This window comes from Gossypium arboreum, chromosome 6 (genome assembly GCF_025698485.1).
Source record: "Gossypium arboreum isolate Shixiya-1 chromosome 6, ASM2569848v2, whole genome shotgun sequence".
NCBI lineage: Eukaryota > Viridiplantae > Streptophyta > Magnoliopsida > Malvales > Malvaceae > Gossypium > Gossypium arboreum.
Window position 1 is genome coordinate 106,453,830 of NC_069075.1, and position 22,144 is coordinate 106,475,973.

The window sequence follows — 22,144 nt, forward strand, 5'->3', positions numbered from 1 at the left end:
GACATAAAATATTATTAGAGGTAATAGAACTATTATAAAAGCTGGATGCGGTAGAAAAAAGTAAGGTGGTATTTGATAAATTCATAAGTTAAGTGCTGAAAATTTAAGTATTAAAAATTTAATTTATGAGACATTTGCTATATTAATTAAAATTAAGAACATTTGCTATATTAATTAAAATTAAGTACAAAATATAATTAGGTTGTATTATAAATATTAATTTTAAATTATGAACCCTTTTATTTTATAATTTTAAAAGATTTCATGTCAAAATTAAGTGATAAGTAACTCTTTATCTACTCATATTCTTTATATAGAAATATTATATGGTGTGAAAAATAAATTACAAAAATAATAATTTTCATTCTATTTAAACTCTAATCTTATCACGTTGCTGCGCATATGAAGTTCTGGGCTGCTCTTCCATTTTTGGGCTTCTTGAGAAAAATGAACCAAATTTTAAAAATTTGGGCTTGTTGACAAAAGAGAGCCAGAACCACACTTAATGAAAATCAAGTTAAATTTGTCAGAAGTGGGATTTGAACCCACGCCCTCTCACGAGGACCAGAACTTGAGCCTGGCGTCTTAGACCACTCGGCCATCCTGACTGTCTGCCCTAGTCCTGGTAAAACAACTTTTCTCAATACGTCACTTGAGTTGATTGTAAATTTAATATTTTTTTGTTAATATTAAAATCCCAGTACAAATTTATAATTAATTCTTTTCATATTTTATGACTAATATTATATATATTATACTCCCGTATAAATACTTTTACTAATTGGTTGTTTTACCCTTGCATTTGATTTTATATCAATTAATATTTCTTTTATATTTTGGACAATTTTATGGATGATATAAAAATAAACCATGTTATTTTTAATAAAGTTGTTCAAAATAATTACTGATAATGTTGCATTAAATTTGAAAATTATAAAAAATAATTATAAATTATATTAAAATTTATAAAAGGTTCATAAAAATTAAAAATATATATGAATACATGAACTGCTATGTAAATTGCTATGTTTTAAGTTTCAAGATTTTAATCCATATTTTCATTAAAAATAAATTAAACTATTTTTCAAAAGATTGATAGTGAAATTTGACTTTTTTAAAAGAATGATGGTCAAATTTAGTTTTAAAAAAATAAGGGTCAATTTGACAAAAGATATAAATTTTTAAAAGCTAAGGCAAATTTTTAAAATTAAAGATTATTTTATAATTTTCCTAACTTAGTTAGTTACGGGTGACTGATGACACCAATGCAGTCAGAATTTTATTAATCATATAGAAATAGAATTGATGGATGTAATAAAGTATAAGTAATAAAATTCAAATGTATAAATAAATCAAAATAAATTTATGGTTATTTAGTAAATTTAAAGTTTTTCCAATGAAATTGATTGACATGAATTTAAATAGTATACTTTTATTATTTTTAAAAATTAAAAGATTAAAATAACCTTAAATATCTTCTTTTAAATATAAAATATTATTTTATAATTTTTAATCGAATTAATACTCGTAAGAGCATCCTACTTAAAGATTTTATTAATAGTAAGAAAGATAGAAGAGTTGTTAAATTTTTTAATTACTAGAAAAATTAAGTTTTTTAAGAATATATCTATAAAAGGTACTTTGAAACTTGTATAAAACCAAAAATTAAAATAGAATTATTATAAGAAATTCATAAATTTAAAAAAAATCGACAAAACCTAACCAAATAAACCTTTTTCAGCGCTAATTAGTTGTGGCTCCACGCGCCATACAGGCTTGTAAATGCTGAAGGTCGTTTCTGGGAGATAATCCACTCGGCCGGCAAAGTTTTGTCCTTAGGTCTCGTCGTCACACTCTTTTGGAAATGGAATCCAATCCACCATAGTACTATTAAGTCAACCATTTCCATAGCCTACTAAAAGATAAACACCGCTCTTCATTTCTCCACTCACTCAAACAACTAGTAGCATCTATGGCTTCCATGGCTTCTCTTTCAGCTTCTTACCCTAAATATACGTCCAATTTTCCGACTAGATACACGCACCTGTTGTATGATTTATGTCTTGTTCCACGAAATCTTCCTCTTATGAAAAATGGGTCTTTCTCGGATTTGACAATCGTTAGAAGTTCTAATCAAACTGAATCAATGATCGGTTAGTGTGTATTTTTTGGTAAATTATGTTATTACATTTCATATCGCATCATTTCTTATGAGCTTTCTGTATTTGGTGGGTGATTTTGTCTTGGCAGATTCTACTGATAAACTATCAGACATTCCTTTACTGTCTTGTTTAGAGGTTTCTTTCTTTCTTTCTTACATGATATCTTTGATTTCCCATCTGTAATGTTTTTCTTTCTTTTCTTTTTTTTTTATTTACTTTTTTTGGTTTGTTTAAGGCTATTGAAAAGCTAAAACATAACAGAGAAAACAACAAAGGGAACCAGCAATACCTGGCTATGTACTCTAGCATATTTGGTGGAATAGTAACCGATGAAGCTGCCATGGTGATCCCTATGGATGATCACATGGTTCATAGGGGACATGGTGTCTTTGATACTGCTACAATAGCGAACAGGTTAGTGAATCTTTCAGCCAAAGAGCTCATTTTTTTGTCCCTAATTTGGAATGGAGTCCGTAATCATAAAATAATTTAATAACCCTTTTTATAACAAGTTGGATTGATTAACAGATTGATGAAAAAATTATATTATGTCTTGATTGAATCAAGATTGAGGCTTTGAATCCAATAGAATTGGGTGTTTTTCAACCAAGAAGAGAAAATTACTTGTGTATGTATATATGCATGTTAAGTTGGTACTTTGTAAAGCTCTGTTATGTTTTTTCTACATTTCAGACACCTCTATGAATTAGACCAACATGTTGATCGTATCGTAAAGTCGGCAACTATGGCAAAAATCATTCTTCCATTTGATCGTGAGACTCTCCGAAGAATTCTTATACAAACTGTAAGTGTATCCAAGTGCATAAATGGATCACTGAGATACTGGATTTCAGCTGGACCTGGTGACTTTCAACTATCCCCTTCTGGCTGTCACCAACCAGCTCTTTATGCTATTGTGATTGAAGATAAATCTTTGTTCGATTCGAAAGGCATCAAAGTAGTTACTTCATCAATCCCCATGAAGCCTCCCCAGTTTGCCACCATGAAGAGTGTGAATTACCTTCCGAACGCGCTTTCAAAGATGGAAGCTGAAGAAAAAGGTGCATATGCAGCAATTTGGCTGGATGATGATGGATTTGTTGCTGAAGGGCCTAGTATGAATGTGGCATTCATTACAAAGGAAAAGGAGATGTTGATGCCGAAATTCGACAAAATTTTGACTGGTTGCACGGCTAAGAGAGTTTTGACTCTTGCAGAGGGACTGGTGAGAGAGGGGAAGCTTCGTGGAATAAGAGTGGATAACATGAGCGTCGACGAAGGGAAAAGCGCAGACGAAATGATGCTTATTGGCAGTGGGGTCCTTGTTCGCCCTGTAATACAGTGGGATGAACAGGTCATTGGCGATGGTAAGAAGCTTCATTTTTTACATAAGTTGCAACATCTAGTTACTAGTTTCTTGCCTTCAAATTTGTCTGCATTCATCATTTTAGTCCTTCAATTTTGATTGGTTAACCACATTGTCTGAAAACATAGAGTGTCTTTAATCAAACTGCCTCGAAATAGGTTGAACTCGGAAGACCTCTCTCCGAAGTTTCCTTGAAAGCTATGTAGCTGATGTACCATTGTTCTTCAAAAGAAATGCTAAACTGATGTGTTAATAATTTAGGGTTCATCAAGCCTCTTCTCATACATTATGTGTTTATTTGTAGCGTTGATAGTGCCCTTTATGCGTTTCTTTGTAGGCAAGGAAGGTCCAATAACTCAAACTCTCTTGAATTTTATCCTGGAGGACATGAAATCCGGTCCTTCATCAGTCCGAGTACCTGTTCCTTGTTGAAGCAGAAGCTTTGATTCATTCTCTTGCTCTCAGAAGGTTTGTCGAAGAATCTGCTTCTCACTTGTTGGCTCTGCATATAGACATAACTCTGCAATATCTTATAATGCAAAGCACTATGGTATGTAAATTAGCTTGGTGTATTTAGTTTTGAAACTTTAAAAACAGAATGGATCAGCTTAGTTTTGTTTGATTATTTCATTGTTAAACAAAATTTTATTTGACCATTATTATTAAAACATGTTAAGAACCGTAAGGAAAAGAGATATGAATGGAGTAACGTGATATTTGTCCGTTGGTAATGTACAATAGAAAGAATGGGATGTTTTTGTGGGACTCAGGTCTCCAACCTCAACAACTAGTTTTTGGGTTGTGGTTCTCCGACAATTATCACGTCTCTCAATTGCAATTGAGCAACGTGGTGATGTTGGTAATATAGTGTTCACTCGCGGCTATGAAAAAAATAATTAGCACAAAGCCACCCGCAGCTCAGTTGATGATGCTGAATAGCAGAGATTTAAGCTAACCCGTGGGCGCCGAGATTATGTGCTGATGTGTGTCCAAATGTAAGGCATAAAACTTGGATTTTCTTGTGACTATGTTGTAGTTGTGACATGTGGCCTAAGCAATTGCGTGGTATGCCTACTGTTTCTCGACCTAACCATTTTCAATGTTAGAAAATATATTCATAAGGCATATTACAAAGTAATGCAATTGGCAGTGCGAAATTGAATGCCTGATATTATTTCATTATAGTAACAAAGAAATATTTATTTCTGATTGGATTTTGAATTTCTTTTTTCACATTAATCCTTAAATTCGGTCCTTCAAAATGGTTTTGCTTCTTGCTTGTTTATCTTTGTTGGGTAAAAGCACCACAGAAGCCCTGTACTATACCCTTCAAGAAAAGACACAGGTCTAAAAGAATCTAAACAAGCGGGAAACTTCTAAAAGAAAAGCAACAAAGAGGTAAAAGTACCACACAAGCCCCTATACTATACCCTTGATTGCATTTTAGCTCCTTTATTGAAAAAATAGGTAAAATAGTCCCTGTACATAGATGAGTGAGCAAAACAGCCATTTGTAAAATTTTAGTTAAACATATATAAGGTAAAAATAGTCCTTTTACACATTTATTCAATTTGACCCCTACTCTTTTATTAGAAGTTAGAAAATTTTGAAACTAATAAGGCTAAAGGGTCAAAAAGATCTTAGCAACAAACTAAAAAAAAAAAAAATCAATTAAGCCTTTTTAAATTTTAAAAATCATAAAAAATCATAAAAATTATAAAAAATTTGTTATACAAATTTTAAAATTATAATTTTTATTAAAAATAAAAATATTGGCCCAATAAAAGAGTAGGGGTCAAAATTTTTTAAAAGATTATAACATTAGATTGTAATGGGCGGTATTGTTATTCTTTAATAAAACTTTTATAATTTAAAATTCTCATAACTTTTTTCATAAATTTTGTTTATAATTTTTATTCTTGAAGTTTTAAAAGGGCTTAATTGATTTTTAAAATTTTTACTAAGGTTTTTCTACCCTTTAGCCATATTAGTTTAAAATTTTTCTAATTTACTTTCAATAAAAGTAGAGGTCAAATTGAAAAAATGGATAAAGGTTGAAGACTAAATTTGTTATTATTCCCTAAATATAAATGCCAAATTTTATCAGATAGGCTGTTTTGCTCACTCAACTAACCTACAAAGACTGTTTTTTCCCTTTTTTTTAGTAAAGGGGCTAAAATGCAATCAAGGGTATAGTGAAGGGGCTTGTGTGGAACTTTTACCTCTTTGTTGCTTTTCTTTTAGAAGTTTCCTGCTTGTTGAAATTCTGTTAGACCTGTTTTTGTTTTGTTTTTTTTTTCTTTTTCTTTTTTTGTGAAGGTAGATTCTGTTAGACCTGTTAATTAGACAAGTACAGTCAACTTTATTATGGGTTAAGTTGACTGGATTAATTTAGGTTTTAAAAACAAAATTATTTTTGTTGGAGTTAATTTGTTATTTTGAATTTGGATTAATTTTAGGTTTGATTTATGTTTCGGTGGTTTTGAAGGCTTTAATTGTTTTGCGTTTGAGTCATTTAGGTATGAAATTTGAATTTTCAAGTTAAATCGTTATAGATTTAAATTATTTTAGGTCATGTTAATTTCAAATTTCGATTATTTTGAGTTATTTATTCAAGTCATTTTGAATTGAATAATATTCAAATTAACTTAAATAAAAATTAACATATCTAATTTTTTTAATGAATAACAGTGATTAAAATATGATAAATTTAAATAGGTGAATTTTGATGGGATTCTAAAACTAACTTGATTAGTTAAAATTCAAATTAAATTCAAATTGATTTCATAATTATAAAATAATATATTAAATCTATCTAATCCAAATTTAAAAATAATCTGAGTTTAAAATAATTTAAATCTAAAAAATTTAAATTCAAAATAATTCAATTAAAAACAACTTTAACTCTAAGTAATTTGAACCTAAAAGTTTAAATCTAAAATAATTTAATTTGAAAATTCAAATCATTATGAATATTTAAGTGAATGTCCATCATGATCAAGATAAAGTTTTGGTGTACTTTAAATTCTAATTAGAACTCTACTTCTTTTATACTTCTTATACCTATAAATAGAGACTCTGATGAAGCATTGTAATCATTCATTTCTTATCAATAAAGTACATTCTCCATCCCTTCCATATTTTAATTTTTTTTGTTTTTTATTCTCTCCATCTCTCTTTATTTTATAACATGTTATCAGCACGATTTTGCTCAAAGTGATAGTTCGTCAATCAAATTTATCCTTCATGATTTTCAATATCTTTGACGACAAGATGCAAAGTTTTTACAAGAAAATTCTTTTATTTAATGTTTCATATCTGATTATTCTTTTTTATTCTTCTTTCATTACACGTTATCGTTATTTTGATTAACTTATTTTACTTTTTTGTTTTTAAGGATGGTGAAAGATATGATACCGTTATCTATATGAAATTGAGAAGTAAGATTCGCTCTCAAAGTTTGCTTTTTGATATTTGCTTGGGGATGATCTCTTTCTCTTCATTACAAAGGATATTTATAATCACTACTTCTTATCCATGGTAACGTAAGTCAATCTAATCAACTTCTTTTGAAATTTGATTTGATTTCTATTAAAAGTTCAATTTATATAATTCACTATTCCTATTTCTATGAATTTATAAAACCCTTCACGTATTTAGTTATTGGGATTTTGATGTGGAAATAAATATTTTTTCATTTTTAATAGAATTGAATGGTTTATTTTTATTTTGATTAAGTTATATGATTATTGCAAAATGTGAGTAAAAATATTTACTTGTAATGAACTTTGGAATATTCATCTGTCTATGATAATTTCATATCATTGTAAAATTTGATATGAAATTATATCATAAGAGGTGAATGTTAGAAAATGTTTATGTCTAAACTTTTATAGCTGTAAAGTTATTTTAATTTGACATTATAATATTTTGTATTTTGTTGTAGCATGATATATAATTTATATTATCTAACTACAATGATTTATTAGTGAGATGAATTTATTATTTGTTGCGTTTAATATATGTTTTATTTATACCTATTCATTTTATTTTTATATGAATAAATAAAATTTTATTTAAAATAAATTAAGCATTCATTAAGGCTATACAATAAAATGATTATATGCTCTGAAGAGCTAATATTACATCAAACTGTAAAAGCTCTTTAAAAGCTTATATTTTAGCTCATTGTGATGCAAAATTTCGTAAAATATAATATTATTTTTCAGATCAAGAAGATATATGTTAAATAAAAACTCCATGTGTTTTACATTAAAACCATATATATAAATAATATGAGATACTCATGTATTTGTATTATATATATTCTCCGAAAGAATACATTACACTATATGATTGAAATATCTAATGTGCTCCTGCAGTAACAATATTGTGAAAAATGACTTTAACAATATTTTCTAACGATCTCATACCTTCTAATGGCTAAGCAAAATAATAAGTTACTAATGAAAAACTATGAGATTCTTCTCACTAGTTTTGCTTCATTCCCTGAAGTGAATGTAGTGAATGTAGCAGTACTTAACAATTATGAAAAATAAAAATATAGATATCATGATTGTTGTTGTAATTGAGGAGGTGATTGAAGATTAATCATGACAACATAAATCAATAAAATTTGATTTAAAATCCACGCATATTTTTTATAGTGATTATGAAATAAAGAATCAATAGAGGCGTTTAGAAGTCTATCCTACTAGATTTATTGCATTCCCTGAAGTGAATGTAAACATAAAAAAAATAAAATATATAATTACGGACCACTAAAAGCGGAAATATAGTAATAAATAAAAGAACAAAGAGAGTTCCCAAGATAACTCTTCAAAAGGTAACTTATGCTATCAATGTGATATTAAAGATTATTGGCCACATATGTGGCATATGCCCAAATATTTTGTTACTGTTAATATTCTTTGAGGAAGGATATCGAATGTAGCAATAACTTTTATCATTATAAATAGAAAATATTTATCTTATTTGATACTAAAACAAACAAATATTATTCAAATATTTGATAATACAAAATTAGTCGAAAGATCTAAAAGAGTTAATATATTAATATCTTGTGATGATTAATCCATTGATTTTAAAATATATTTATAATGGATCTTATATTGAGATTGTGAATAAGGAAAATATTATATTTCATATGAATAATTATTGCTATAAATATCTATTTTGAAATGATGAAAAGGAGAGGATTGGGTTATTAATTTATATTTATTTTATAGTCTTTGTAATCTTCTTTTGTCATCATCCCCATTAAAGGGTTGGAAGAAAAATATTTGACTGTGAAAGATCTATTTATGAGTAATAAAATATGATAATTCTATCTAAAATTCATTATGGTTGGACGCACCTGAAGATTTTGGCATATTCCCTGAAGTGAATATTGCTTGTAATTGTTTGGAAATTATATTTATTTTGTTGACTTAGTGACATTATAATATTCACATTAGTTTAGACATTTCCAGTAGTAAATGTCACAATAGCAATTATATATGGATGCAAAATAAAATGAATGATAGTAAAATTATTAATTTGTTACAATTTAGTACAATTGAAAAACATGTTAAAGTAAACTAGAAGTTTACTGATACAAATGCATTTACTGCTTGGCGTGACCAATTAGACCATCCTGGATCATTGATGTTACGAAAATTAATTAAGAATTCATATGGACATTCATTAAAGAACCAGTAGATTCTTTAATTTAAAAGAATTCTCATATGTTGTCTGTTCTCAATGAAAATTGATTATTAGAAACTCATTAGCTAAAGTTAAGATTTAATGTCTTGCATTTTTGAAACGAATATGGGGCCATTCATCCACCTTGTGGATGGTTTTGATATTCTATGATTTTGATAGATGCATCTACAAAATAATCACATATGTGTTATCAATTTGCAACTTGTCATTTGCAAGATTGCTTGTTTAGATAATTAATTTTAGATCATGCAATTAAGATAATTCATCTTGCTAATACTGATGATTTACATCTCAATCTTTTATTGATTGAGTTTAAAAAACTTTTTGTAAAAATTTGCGCATAATGGTTTGGAGAAATTATTGATTAAACACCTCTGATTAATGTCTAAACTATTACTTATGAGAACTAAACTTCCTATTTTAACATAGGATTATGTTGATTTACGTGTTATACGCATCAAGCCAATAAGTTATAAATACTCTCTATTACAATTGGTTTTTGATCAAGAGTTAAATATTTCTCACCTTTAAATTTTTTGTATGTGCGCATATGTTCCAATTGTTTCACCACAATGCACAAAGATGAGTGAATCCTCAAAGAAAGTTGAGAATATATATTAATTACTAGTTTCTTTGTATTATAAGATGTTTTGAATGCATTGAAGATTCAATTATGACATGATTTGTGACTACAGTTTTGATTCGATGGTTTTCCCAACATTAGGAAGAGAGAAATAATAACTTGTAATGAGTTAAACGAGAGTAATTTGAACCAGAAGTTCACAATAAGGATAACTCATTACAAGTTAACTGTTAGATGTATTTACAAATTTAATGAGAATGACCAAGTGTTATATACCATCTAATATTTTAATTTGAATTAAAGTCTAAGTAGGATAATCAGTTAGAATAAATAATAGATTGATCAGTTCCAAAAATGAAAATTATTCTAGATGGTCATATAGTGGAAGCGGATGCTCTAAAAGAGACCCAAGACATAACTAATAAGTAAAACTTTAAAAGAGATTCAGGCACCTGAAATTGAATTTTAAAATAATGAAAATAAAAAATCTCGATAAGTTATATCAATTCGAGAAAATGTGGAATCGAATAATAAAAGTGGTTGATAATGATTTTGCATGCAATATTATTATTGAAATAATGAAATAAAAAAAAAAGGATCTTGAAAAAATCTATTGAGAAATACAAATATGGAATAAATTGATCAAAATATAAAGACACAACTCAAGTACAATTAAATTCGTAGAGTTTTTGGACTAGTAGTCCAATTATTTAAAAGTATAAAGCTAGTGAGGGTGCAATTGAAGTAGTTTTGCAAAAGCAAAATAAAAATATGAAGTTTTTCGCTAATTTCTGGCATTAATTATAAAAAGATATAATACTCTTTTATGGTGACTGCAATGACATTTAGATATATTATTAAATTGGCAATTCATAAAAGATTTAACTTACGTCTAATAGTTATTGTTACAACCTTTTATAAGTCATTATATAGTGAAGTTTATATTAAAATCCTTAAAGGATTTAGGATGCTAGAAGCATATTGAAATCTCGAAAAATTGTTTATTTATATAAATTGAAATAATTTGAACATATGTGGTAAATTTGACTTAGTGAATAATAGTTGAAGGAAGATTATAAAATGATCCAAAATACCTATTTGTGTTTTTATAAAAGAATCATTATTAAAGTTTATTATGATTATTGTTGAATCTCCGAAAAGATCAAAATATATTCCCCCAAATTTTCCTCACTCATGACTTTTAAAAAATGATAATATAAATGTTTAACAAATATATTCAAATAGTCATTTAAAAAATTAAAATTCAAGATTGAATACGTAGAATATGAGAAAATACGTGATGTTTTCATGAGGGAGAGTAAATATGTGTTGCACTCTTTTTTCCTTAATCGAGGTTTTGTCCCATTGGGTTTTTTTGGTAAGATTTTTAATGAGGTAGTATATTATGCGTATTATAGATTGTATACTATTTTTCCTTCATTATCCCACAGGGTTTTCCTAATAAGGTTTTAACGAGACACATTATCTACCAATGGACATCCAAGGGGGAGTGTTATGAATATCTTATTAAATGGATGTCCATCATGATCAATATAAAGTTTTTATGTACTTTAAATTCTAATTAGATTTTTACTTCTGATGAAGCGTTATAATCATCTATTTTGATCAATAAAGTACATTATCTATTGCTTTCATATTTTTTTTATTTTTATTCTCTCCATCTCTCTTTATTTTATAACAAAATCTAAAATAATTTAAAAATTTTAATGGTAAACTATCGTTAGTTATTAATCTATGAGTAAGTCTTCGTTTTGGCTACTTAATTAAAAAAGTTATAATTTGGTCATTGAACAAAAGAAAAAAGTTTCGCCAGCGAGCACCATTCAACGATCAGTACGGTAGATTAATCTCCATTGATGAGTAGAAGAATATACGTTAGATCCAAGTCGATCAAGCAATCAGTATTGGAGATCAAAGAAAAAAGTCGTTTAAATTTGGTTCACAGATTCATGACGTCTAAAGATGTTTCATGAAAAAAATAAATTGTAAAAGAGATGAGGAAAAAGAGATTTTGATTGGTGCAGGTAATGTGAATTAAGTAAGTCATATAGCATCATTTTAACATACTAATAACTTAAATTAAAATTTTTGAATAATTCAATAATTAAATTATAATATTTTTTAATTAAATAATTAAAACAAATAATATATTTTACCCAAAATTTAAAAACTCCGGATCCACCCGATCGACCTGGGAAAACACAATAAAAAGAACCGTTTGACTCTGTTCAAAAAAAAAAAAAAAAAAAAGAACCGTTTGACGTATGCGGTCGCCAAAAGCGCTGGTATCATCTGGAATAGGCCACGTGTACCTTTCTTTAATAACACGTGGTCGATTTTGGTTGACTCTTCCTATTTTTTCTTTCAATCATTCCCAAATAATTGGGAAAAGGTTAAAAAGGAAGAAAAAATGAGAGAAAAAAAAGTATTTTCCAAAAATAAGAAGAAAAAAAACAATTTGATTTAATTTTAGATGGATAAACGGCGAGAGAAGCGAGGAGGGGGGAAAGGGGAGGAGACTACGTACCTGCCGATTTTGGACTGTTTAATTTTTATTTGTTAAAGAGATAATTCGTAGGAGTCTCCGGAATATTCCGCTATTCATTTCGTCGGAAGGTCACTGGAATTGCATTGCATTGCATTGCACTGCATTGAGCTTTTCAATAAAATTTTATTTATATATATTTTCCAAACTTTTTGCGTTTGCGATTTTTTTTTTTTTTTGGTGAGGGAAGATGGTGAATTATTTGGTGGAGAGAGCTACGAGCGATATGCTGGTCGGGCCTGATTGGGCTAAGAATACCGAGATCTGCGAAATACTTAAACATGATCCTGGGTAAAATGCCCGCATATGTCTCGCATTGGATTTCCTACTCTCTGCTCTTATGATTCTATTGATGATTTGCATTCAATTTGATTATAAAGAATAAATTTCGAGAAATTAAATAAATAATTTTCTTTTTATGGCATGTAAAGTAAAAAGAAAGATTTTGTTCGGGAAGGTTATCAGGATTGAACAGTTCCTTTGCTTTTTAGTTTTTTTTCCCCCTTTTTTCAGAATGTATTTGGTAACACAATTTAAATATGCCTTAAGTTTTATAGCAGAGAAGACACAAAGGTTTAGTTTCTTCATTTTCTGGTTAATATTTGGCTTTTCTTTTTCAATTTTCTCCCACCAGGGGAGGGAGGCTGGAATGTATAAGCTGGCTGGAGTTAAAAGATTGAAGTTAGATTTTTTTTTTTTTTTTTGTGCCTTTAAAAGGGTACCAAATGATATAAATGTGATTGTTAATTATCAGGCAAGTGAAAGATGTTGTGAAAGGCATAAAGAAGAAGCTCAAAAGTAAAAATCCTAAAGTTCAACTTCTTGCACTATCAGTAAGCTCCTCAGAACTTTTACTCTCATTTTTCTACTAATCCATGGATGCAATTATCACTCCCGTTGTCCTTTTTACCAACTTTTTCTCAAATGGAACTAAACTTGTTTGAATTTTGATCTACTTCCTATGTTCTTAGCTACTAGAGACTATGATACAAAATTGTGGGGAAATTGTCCATATGCATGTTGCAGACAGAAATATTCTTCCTGAGATGGTAAAAATTTTCAAGAAAAGGGTAGGAAGTTATTTTAAATCCCATGTTTGCATTTGTTTTTCTTCCAACGAAGGTTGTTCTAAGTTTTTGTAGTGCTCAATTGCAGCCTGATTATAGTGTCAAAGAGAAAATATTGATTCTGGTTGACACTTGGCAAGAAGCTTTTGGTGGGGCAAGGGCAAGATATCCACAATATTTTTCTGCATATCAAGAGTTGTTGGTATGTCTGCTGAGGCTTTCTCTTCTCAAACTGTATGAGACATGCTGCATCGATCAGGATACATTTCCTCTTACGCTTTATTTTGTTTATAACTCTCGTGATTCAGTACATGCTGTTATGCAAGTACTAGTTCTACATGGTGTGCTATTTTCCCTTCATTTTTTCTCTGAGACAAACTGGTTTATCATTTCAGCGTGCCGGGGCAATGTTTCCCCAGAGAACTGAGAAGCCTCCTCCTCAAAATAAACGCAAATCTGATCAGCAAGAGACAGCTGAGTCTTCTGAAGAGCCTGACTTCCCAACCCTGAGGTATTTTGTTGTGTCTCAACTGTTTGAGTATTTTATACTCCTTTTCAGTTCTATGATAGAGCACTGGGGACTTTCTACAAGCTAGCGCAATTATAATAGTTGAAAAAACGTGGACTACTTGGTCTTTCATGTTATTTAGTGATATTACATTTCTAATTCACTATTTCCTACTTGGTATTTTATCATGGATGACACACCTAGTCTTTTAACTGGATTTTCATTTATTAGTTTGACAGAACTTCAGAATGCCCGGAGTATCATGAATGTCCTTACAGAAATGCTAAGCGCAATAGATCCTGCAAACAAGGAGGTATGTGTTCACAATTTGAAATCTAGAGAAAAGGAAGATAAATTTGTTTACTTGCTAAAATGATTCTGTGTCCCACAAGAGCATAATAATGCAGTTTCTAACTGAGAAGTTATTAATTGGATTTGAAGTAAAAGCTAAACTCTGAATATAACCGACACTTCTGTAATAATTTGGTTGGCAATGTTCAAATTCATCAGTTTGTGAAAGCATTTTTACGCTGTAACTTTATTTTTTTCCAGCTTTTGTAATGAAAAACTTTTCAGAAGCTCATGAAGTTTCATGCTGCTAAATCCCCCAATCTTATAACGCATATTTGGTGACCTTTCTTCTACAACTTCAGGGACTTAAGCAGGATGTCATATTTGACTTAGTGGAGCAGTGCCGCACCTTTAAACAAAGAGTTATTCACCTAGTTAATTCAACATCGTAAGGATGCTCTTTCTTTAACTATAACTTCCTAGCAACCTTGGTACCTTTATGTCGATGACTCAATGTTGTCATCTGTCTTCATCACTTGGACGTTCTTTTCTGTGTAGAATTTTTTATGCATTCTGTTTGTTTTGCTTTTACCTCGTTCTTAAGGTGTTTGTTTTGTTTTGCTATCTTATTCAATGCTTGACCGAAAAGGAGGGGTGTGAAACCCTGAGATCTTAGGTCAAAGGACTTAACTATCTTATTCAATTATATTCTTCTTGGTGCTATGTTGTTGACAAGATGCCACAGCCCTCCTTGGAGGATTTCATTTGTTTTCTATTCGTTTGTTTTTTTTTTTCCTTTAAAACGCCCTATGAGAACATCTTATTGAATAAATTTGTGCGCATTTCAATTCAATTTCTGTATGATATTGTCACCTATTCAAGATGTATGGTGTACGAATTGCATCGGTAGTTACTTTCTAACCTCTGGGGAATTGTAGAAAGAGCTGTGTGAAATACTTTTACATCTAAAACATTTATTACCTTTAATTCTCCATTCTTGTAGGGATGAGTCACTTCTATGCCAAGGTTTGGCATTGAATGATGATTTGCAGCGGGTACTAGCAAAGCATCAATCATTAGCTACAGGAACTTCTCAAGCAGACAAAAATAAGCCTGAGCCTGCAAAAGAACCTGCGAAAGCCGGCGGTCCTCTGGTTGATACTGGTCATATCAGCAACCAGTCTAATGACAGGTAATGATACTTCTATGAGCTGGATTTACAATATGCAGGGAACTGGTGTTTAAAATGTGTTATTTGTTACTACAGGAAATTATTAGTGGTGCGAATCATGCGCTTAACTCAGAATCCTGGAACTTCGTTACAAGTTTCTTTCACCAATTTGGGTTTTTTCTCCTCTTTTTTAGTCTTAGTAGAATTTAGTCACAGAGTTTTTCAAAGTATGTTACCTTATTGCAAGGGCTTGATTATGTTGAAGACCAAACCCGTTGAACTTCTCTAGATCTAATGATTAGTAGTGTATTTCTCGGGGTGCTTAATTTGCTTATCAAATTTTAGGAAGTCAAGAAACTGAAATTTATTGGGTTTATTTAATTAAAAGCCCTAGAACTATAAACCAAATTCTAAATTGTCCATAAAATATGATCAAATTTTAAATTTATCCTCAAACTTCAAAACACTTTAATTAAATTCTCAAAGTATCAGTATTGTATGAATCAGATTCTTCTATCAACCTAGTCATTAGTTTAAGCATTAAATATCATCTTAAATTTGCCATGAGGCATATTTAAAACATGTTATTATAGAGATAACATGTTAAGAAAGAGAAATTGCCCTCTCAATTTTTATTAACCTTGTTTGTCTTATTTAGCATGCCAGATGGCAAATATAAGCTGTCTATGCAGTAGTACAAAAGTGTTTCGAATTTGATTCATGTGTTTTAAATGTGCTTCATGTCGGTATTTGAATTGATATTTAACATCAAAATTGACAGCTACACTGATGGAAGGACTTGATTAATACAAATACTGAGTTTAGAGATCAATTTAGAATTTGGATGATAGTTTGGAGAAGTTTGTTGCAGTTAACCCAAATTTTATTTAACTCCGGTTGAAATGTCATCCTTGATCAAATGATTCCGGTATCTCGAGCTTTTGACTAACATAATTTCCCCGCAGATCCATCTCCAGCACTGCTGCAAGTTCTCAACATACAACTCCAGCAGCAGCGAGTCCCAAAATAGACCTGCTTAGTTGCAATGACTACAATTCGCCAGAGGTAGATAATTCACTGGCCATTGTTCCTTTTGGAGAACCACAACAACCAACTCCTGCACCAGAGCAGAACGCCATTGTTCTATATGATATGTTCTCTGATGGTAACACCACCTATGATTCTTCAAGAACACAAGGTTTTGGTGGTCAAACCAATCCTTTGACTCCTCAAATTCAGCACCAGCAGAACTTTCACGCGAATGGAACTGCAGCAAACGTGGGATCACCTGGATATGACATACATGGTCTGACTGGACAAACCGATCCTTGGACTTCTCAATTTCAGCAGCAACAGAATTTCCATGTGAATGGAACTGCACCAAACATGGGATCACCTCAATATGAGAAGTCATATGCTCAAGGCACAGGTCCTTCCTGGAATAGTCAGCTGGATCAGCATGCCGCAGACCCTTTCTATGGTTTGTTTCTATTTATAATAAGCTTTTTATGCATAAATATGTCCTATTTTTGGCGCAGAGCCTTATTGTATTTAGGGACAGTCACGTATGATTGCGGCATCCTGCATTTCACTCGGGGAAAGCAACATCATTAGGTCAAAATATTCCGTCAGTCCTTATCTTTTGACGAAGTTTGAGATTTAGTCCTTATAAATTAAATCCTCTTCACTTATTAATACGAAAGTTTTAGTCCAATAGTTTACGCCTTTAGTATGCTTATTAAGTTTATAATGATTTGCTTCTCAAGTTAGTATAATTGCTATAATGATTTGCTTCTCAAGTTGGTATAATTGCATAGATATATCGAAAACAATTTTTGACTAAAAATATTACGATGTCAATGATTGGTCTAAGTTACATGTTATTAACTTTCTTTAAGCATATGTACTAAATCTCAAACTTTATTTAAGAATTGAAAGTGACTACATATATTGACCGCCTCACTATGGTCTTTTCTCTTACCAAATTAATGCCGTGATGTTTTAGGCTTATTTGACAGGCTGAATAGTTATATTCTCGATACTACTATAATAAAATCAATGAAGCTTAATTTTTCCATGTTGAGAAGGTACCCAGTATAGTGGCTCACTACCACCACCACCCTGGGAAGCACAGGGAGCAGACTCTACCCCAGTTGCAGGTGCTCAGTGGCAACCCCAAGGATCCCAACATATGGGAAGTGATCAGGCGGTGTACATTCAGCCGATCACACCTGGTCATTATTCGACAATTAATAATCAAGCCAATCAGGGGAACCAGTTTGCTGATTTCAACCCCCAACAAAGCCCGGGAACTCAGTACATGGGCATTGTTCTACAGCAAATGCCAAGTGGTCAAATGACTTCTTACCCTCAACATACTCAACAAATGTATGGAAACCCCCAAATGGGAGCATCTGGATTCGGTCAGCAGCAGTATCTTGATGAACAAATGCATGGGCTATCCATCAGAGATGATAATGGCCTAAGAAACTCTTCGTACCAGGTTTCTACTTCCTCTTACGTTCCACCCAGCAGGCCTTCAAACCCAGAAGATAGGATGTTTGGAGACCTTGTTGACATGGCAAAAGTTAAATCAACACCAACACCTCCTTGAAGAGCTGGCACAAAGTGAATCTGAATTCTTTTATTTTTTTTATTATTATTTACATTATTTCAGATGGCTAACTTCCTCTTTTCTCATTTTCAGATTTTTCCCCACTTTAAGCTCTCTCGAAAATTTTAACTACATATAACATATATTATCCATCTCTTGACTCCTATTTTGTTCTGCATGTTTTGGTATAAGAATCATGCACATCATCCCCTGTACAGAAAATGGAAAAACCAATCCATTTGGGCTAAGTGGATATTTTTGACATTTGGTTTTCTTTTCTTTTCTTATTATTTGTTCATGTCATAGAATGTATGTATTGAACTTATAAGGCTGTTGTAATATTTTACTCTTCCCAATAGGCTATTTGCTTTCGATAAAGAGTTGTCTACAATTTTATTACTCAAACTCAAATTTGGGTGTCAAATTCGAATATGATTAGATTTTCCCAAGTTTTTCAATGTATTTGGAAGAAAATTGGAGGTATTTTTGTGTTTGACATTTGTGTGTCAAAGAAAATGAATAGTTCGAACAACATAAGTCTTATTGAATTTCTCTACTCTTAAGATGCATTGGATCTGGTGATTACAGACATGATCCATATAACAAACATGAATACAATATAAAAGATAAGGGATGAATGGATGAACTTATCACATTTAATACATGCATCATATTAATTTGTCATGTTTACTACATATATCTTATGCCTAATAACATGAGGAAAAGTTTATTTATTATGTATATATTATAATAATTAGATATAAAATAAAAATAGTTAGTTTAGATTTAAACTTAAAATTAGAAAATGAATAATCAAAATATGCGAAATTTTTCCCTTCTCTTTGTTAAAAATAAGTTACAGAAGTGACTAAATATTACCAATTGAGTTAGTTTATTGCTAAGCCATATGCTAAAACATACGTAAAAATTAATACAGGACTAATGTTATCAGCTATCAATTAGTCGAATGGCAGCTTGTTACTAAGTTCTACTTCTTTGATCGTTAAAGAGGGTATTAAATGTTTCGAATCCTAATCAAAACAGAAAAAATTGATACCATAAAGACGATAACGATACTACTATCATCCCGAAACTGCAAACTTTCCATCTAAAGACATGGAACGAAGATCATTGACGCTAATCACGAGAGATGCAGAAGTGGAACAAGGAACATAAACCTTAACAATAACCTTGCATTTTAAACTAATTTTCGGAGAAATAAAACATATCTTGGTTCGATTCATGTCTGACTCATTTCTCAACGATCAAGACTTCCAGCATTCATCATATCCGTAACAAACAACAAGAAAATTATTAAGAATGAACCCTTACAGAATTCGAGTTCGTAATGAAATTACACTCCATTTTGGCAAGAAAAATTACCAGACACTAACCACGGGTGCTGTTATAAAGGCATAGAGATACCTGCAACATCGAAAAAACAACATGAATCAGAACAAATGATATGTTCTTGTAAACATTCCGAAAGAAATAATACGAACGAGATATTTCGTTTTTAACATTATTCAATCAATTTAGCATCACTACAGACGGTCGTGCTTTATGAAGCAAATAAAATGCAGGCTTCTTTGACAAAATAAAGTATCACCAAAGTATGCATGCCTTTACCAGTGAATGCTGGAGGACATTGCAGGCTATAAATCTAAGCTCTATAGAGGAACATTTATAGAGAGAACATCTAAAATCGTAAAACATGCAAGTCAAGATCCTCAAGATAAGAATTTTATGTTGGGAGTCCAGATAAAATTAAAGATGTTTTTGGAAAAAAACAAGTTATTATTTTTCGAGCAGAAAATACTTATGATCAAAAGAGCTTGTAGAAGACAAGGGAGGCCGAGGCAATCAGGTTCGCCCTGGTCATAACGCAAATGGTTATATGAAACAACCACGACACATATTTCAACAATTCATTAATGATTCTTACAATAAAAGGTTGAATTTTTGTGAAATAATACCAATTATAATGATATATGCTCCCATACCATAATTATTTCAAACAATCCTTTTCTCAACTATAACAAAGCAAGAATTCTGAGATCAAAAACTATATTAATAAGCTTCAGTGGTGACAATGTCAAAACAATGAACATTAATACCAAAAATAAAAATAAAAATATTCCATGAGTTGAGTAAATAGAGAGACCTTGAGGAATCAAACCCCAACTCTGAGATTCTATAGCAAGAAATGATCTGAGGCGAGCCGAAGCAACCGCACTGTGCAAAGGCATCATTGAGATTAAGCAGCTCAGCTCCACTGGTAATCTAAATGAAAGGGAAATTCCCATTTCTCTAAGAAATCAAACCAAAAAGGAAAGAGCGAGCAAAATCATTACTTTAGAGATTCAAATAGTTTTAATTACAAACAAGGATCACCTTGGAATCCCGGAAATGCGCTTCACTGAAGAAGAAGAAGAAGAAGAAGAAGCAGAAGAAAACTGAGACTGAGAGCTCGATTTCAATGGAGAAATAGTGGGTAACACTGGTTTGCTGCTTTTAAGCTTTACAGGAAGAGCCTTTAACCGAGATGATGATAATCTAGAGAGAATCGTCGAACCAGCCATTAAAGCTTCTTCTCTTTTCTTTTCTTTTTTTCCTTCTGGAATATGGATCCTGAATTGATATTACAGAGGGGTTTAAGCTCTTGTAATTTCTAGGGTTTATGCTACCTTTTTTTTCATGTTTGGTTACGCATTTTAAATCATCCTTCACGAGTATTATCCTATTCTGATTGGGTCAAGCGTCAATCACCTTAGAGCTTATAACCATTGATTTTCTTCTAAAACAACTTTATAAAAATACGGTATGTTTTTAATTTATGAAATTTTAAAAAATTGAATCTAATGCAAGCGCAAAGTCAAAATAAATTTTTAGGAAGAGATGATAAAAAATTAATTTTTATAATCTATATCTTTATAATTTTTATAGGATTAAATTAAATTTCTATAATTTTAGAGGGCAAAGTATAATTTTACCTTTACTAATTTAAAATTTTAAAAAATTCAAATGCCTAAATATAAGTTTTCTATTTTAAGGGTCCAGGGCCACTGCCGCCCCCTTGTATCCACCTCTAAGGCTTACTTTTCATTATTTTTAGACGAACATACCAAAACAAATTTAAAAATAATTACATAATTATATAATTCAAAAAATCAGTTATCACTTAAAAAATTCTAAGACTCTATTTTTTTAAAATTATGATATTTTAATTGTATTTTATAGATATGTGTACTTAACAAAATATTTTTAATAATACTAACAGTTAAACTTAAATTCGATCTCTAAAAAGTAAGACTAATCCAAAATAAAAGTACATGGACTAAATTTCAAATTTATAAAGAGTACAATAGACTTATGACATATTTTAATTTAGTATAAAAATATGAATATTTTAATTATATAAATATGAGTATTTGTTTAAATAATGCTTAGCTTCATTTATACCTTACAACTTTAATATGTCAATGTGTACTCTTATATATGTAATATATGTAATTTAAATTAAATTTTAATTAAGTATTATTTATTATTAAGTTTATATAGATATTGATTATCACAAAATGTTTTACTATTATGAAATAAATTTTAATTGTTAAAAGGAAATTGTACTATAATATTTTATAACAAATATATTTGAGTTGTGTCTGGTTTACAAAGAATAATGTAAAATATAAATTTATAGACATAAAATAAATTTAATTAAATAATGAAAAGATTAAAAAAAATCTCAAAGTTATGTTTATTTTATGAAAAACAGTTTTATAAAATATTTTCAAAAATATATTAAACAATAAAAATATTTTATGCATGATCATCCAAACACTAAAATATATTATTTAGGAGGCTATTATAGAAGAGATTTGTGTGGACGAGACCACTTATTCATGGAATCTCAAAATAGGTTAATTTGTTAATAGATTTGTTTTCTCCATTTACATAATGTAAACATTAAATTTAGTGTTTTCCAAATATTTGATATACATGCATTCAAAATTAATGATTTTGAGAAGAGTCAAAACTTTATATTACATTATTATTGACATTAATTTGTTTCATTATAAAAAAATATGA

General features: G+C 30.2%; 3 protein-coding genes and 1 non-coding gene across 6 annotated transcripts; 2 read left to right on the top strand and 2 right to left on the bottom strand.

Moving 5' to 3' along the window:
• Window positions 1-524: 524 nt before the first annotated feature.
• TRNAL-CAA (transfer RNA leucine (anticodon CAA)) lies at window positions 525-608 on the bottom strand. Its single transcript has one exon. It is a non-coding gene; the product is annotated as a tRNA-Leu (tRNA).
• A 1,084-nt stretch (window positions 609-1,692) lies between these two features.
• Window positions 1,693-4,219, top strand: LOC108484201 (D-amino-acid transaminase, chloroplastic). Of its 2 annotated transcripts, XM_017787903.2 has the most exons (5): window positions 1,693-2,153; window positions 2,251-2,297; window positions 2,398-2,576; window positions 2,856-3,529; window positions 3,866-4,219. In XM_017787903.2, the coding sequence occupies exons 1-5, from the start codon at window positions 1,973-1,975 to the stop codon at window positions 3,958-3,960; spliced, it is 1,176 nt and encodes a 391-aa protein (XP_017643392.1). In that variant the 5' UTR covers window positions 1,693-1,972; the 3' UTR covers window positions 3,961-4,219. The 2 variants fall into 2 exon arrangements, with proteins under 2 accessions (XP_017643392.1, XP_052885158.1); XM_053029198.1 differs by lacking the exon at window positions 2,251-2,297 and having other exon boundaries at window positions 2,031-2,153.
• Window positions 4,220-12,249: 8,030 nt separating this feature from the next.
• Window positions 12,250-18,433, top strand: LOC108485544 (TOM1-like protein 9). The gene is made up of 11 exons (XM_017789395.2): window positions 12,250-12,695; window positions 13,159-13,237; window positions 13,376-13,474; window positions 13,560-13,673; window positions 13,867-13,982; window positions 14,211-14,292; window positions 14,633-14,718; window positions 15,274-15,462; window positions 16,407-16,921; window positions 17,529-18,069; window positions 18,149-18,433. The coding sequence occupies exons 1-10, from the start codon at window positions 12,595-12,597 to the stop codon at window positions 18,053-18,055; spliced, it is 1,908 nt and encodes a 635-aa protein (XP_017644884.1). The 5' UTR covers window positions 12,250-12,594; the 3' UTR covers window positions 18,056-18,069; window positions 18,149-18,433.
• Window positions 18,434-19,262: 829 nt separating this feature from the next.
• LOC108485466 (protein NONRESPONDING TO OXYLIPINS 2, mitochondrial-like) lies at window positions 19,263-20,784 on the bottom strand. 2 transcript variants are annotated; one of them, XM_017789308.2, is made up of 3 exons: window positions 20,450-20,784; window positions 20,220-20,365; window positions 19,263-19,480 (listed from the first exon to the last, which is right to left on the bottom strand). In XM_017789308.2, exons 1-3 carry the CDS (start codon window positions 20,635-20,637, stop codon window positions 19,461-19,463), a joined length of 354 nt encoding a protein of 117 aa, XP_017644797.1. In that variant the 5' UTR covers window positions 20,638-20,784; the 3' UTR covers window positions 19,263-19,460. The 2 variants fall into 2 exon arrangements, with proteins under 2 accessions (XP_017644797.1, XP_017644798.1); XM_017789309.2 differs by having other exon boundaries at window positions 20,220-20,338; window positions 20,450-20,776.
• Between the last annotated feature and the right edge of the window lie 1,360 nt (window positions 20,785-22,144).

Coding starts and splice junctions, on each gene's coding strand:
- LOC108484201 (XM_017787903.2), top strand. CDS start 1,973: ATGGCTTCCATGGCTTCTCTTTCAGCTTCTTACCCTAAATATACGTCC. Junction 2,154..2,250: donor TCAAACTGAATCAATGATCG/GTTAGTGTGTAT, acceptor TTGTCTTGGCAG/ATTCTACTGATAAACTATCA. Junction 2,298..2,397: donor CTTTACTGTCTTGTTTAGAG/GTTTCTTTCTTT, acceptor GGTTTGTTTAAG/GCTATTGAAAAGCTAAAACA.
- LOC108485544 (XM_017789395.2), top strand. CDS start 12,595: ATGGTGAATTATTTGGTGGAGAGAGCTACGAGCGATATGCTGGTCGGG. Junction 13,238..13,375: donor TTCAACTTCTTGCACTATCA/GTAAGCTCCTCA, acceptor CTATGTTCTTAG/CTACTAGAGACTATGATACA. Junction 13,674..13,866: donor CTGCATATCAAGAGTTGTTG/GTATGTCTGCTG, acceptor TTATCATTTCAG/CGTGCCGGGGCAATGTTTCC.
- LOC108485466 (XM_017789308.2), bottom strand. CDS start 20,637: ATGGCTGGTTCGACGATTCTCTCTAGATTATCATCATCTCGGTTAAAG. Junction 20,366..20,449: donor CGCATTTCCGGGATTCCAAG/GTGATCCTTGTT, acceptor TTGATTTCTTAG/AGAAATGGGAATTTCCCTTT. Junction 19,481..20,219: donor TTGGGGTTTGATTCCTCAAG/GTCTCTCTATTT, acceptor TCGATGTTGCAG/GTATCTCTATGCCTTTATAA.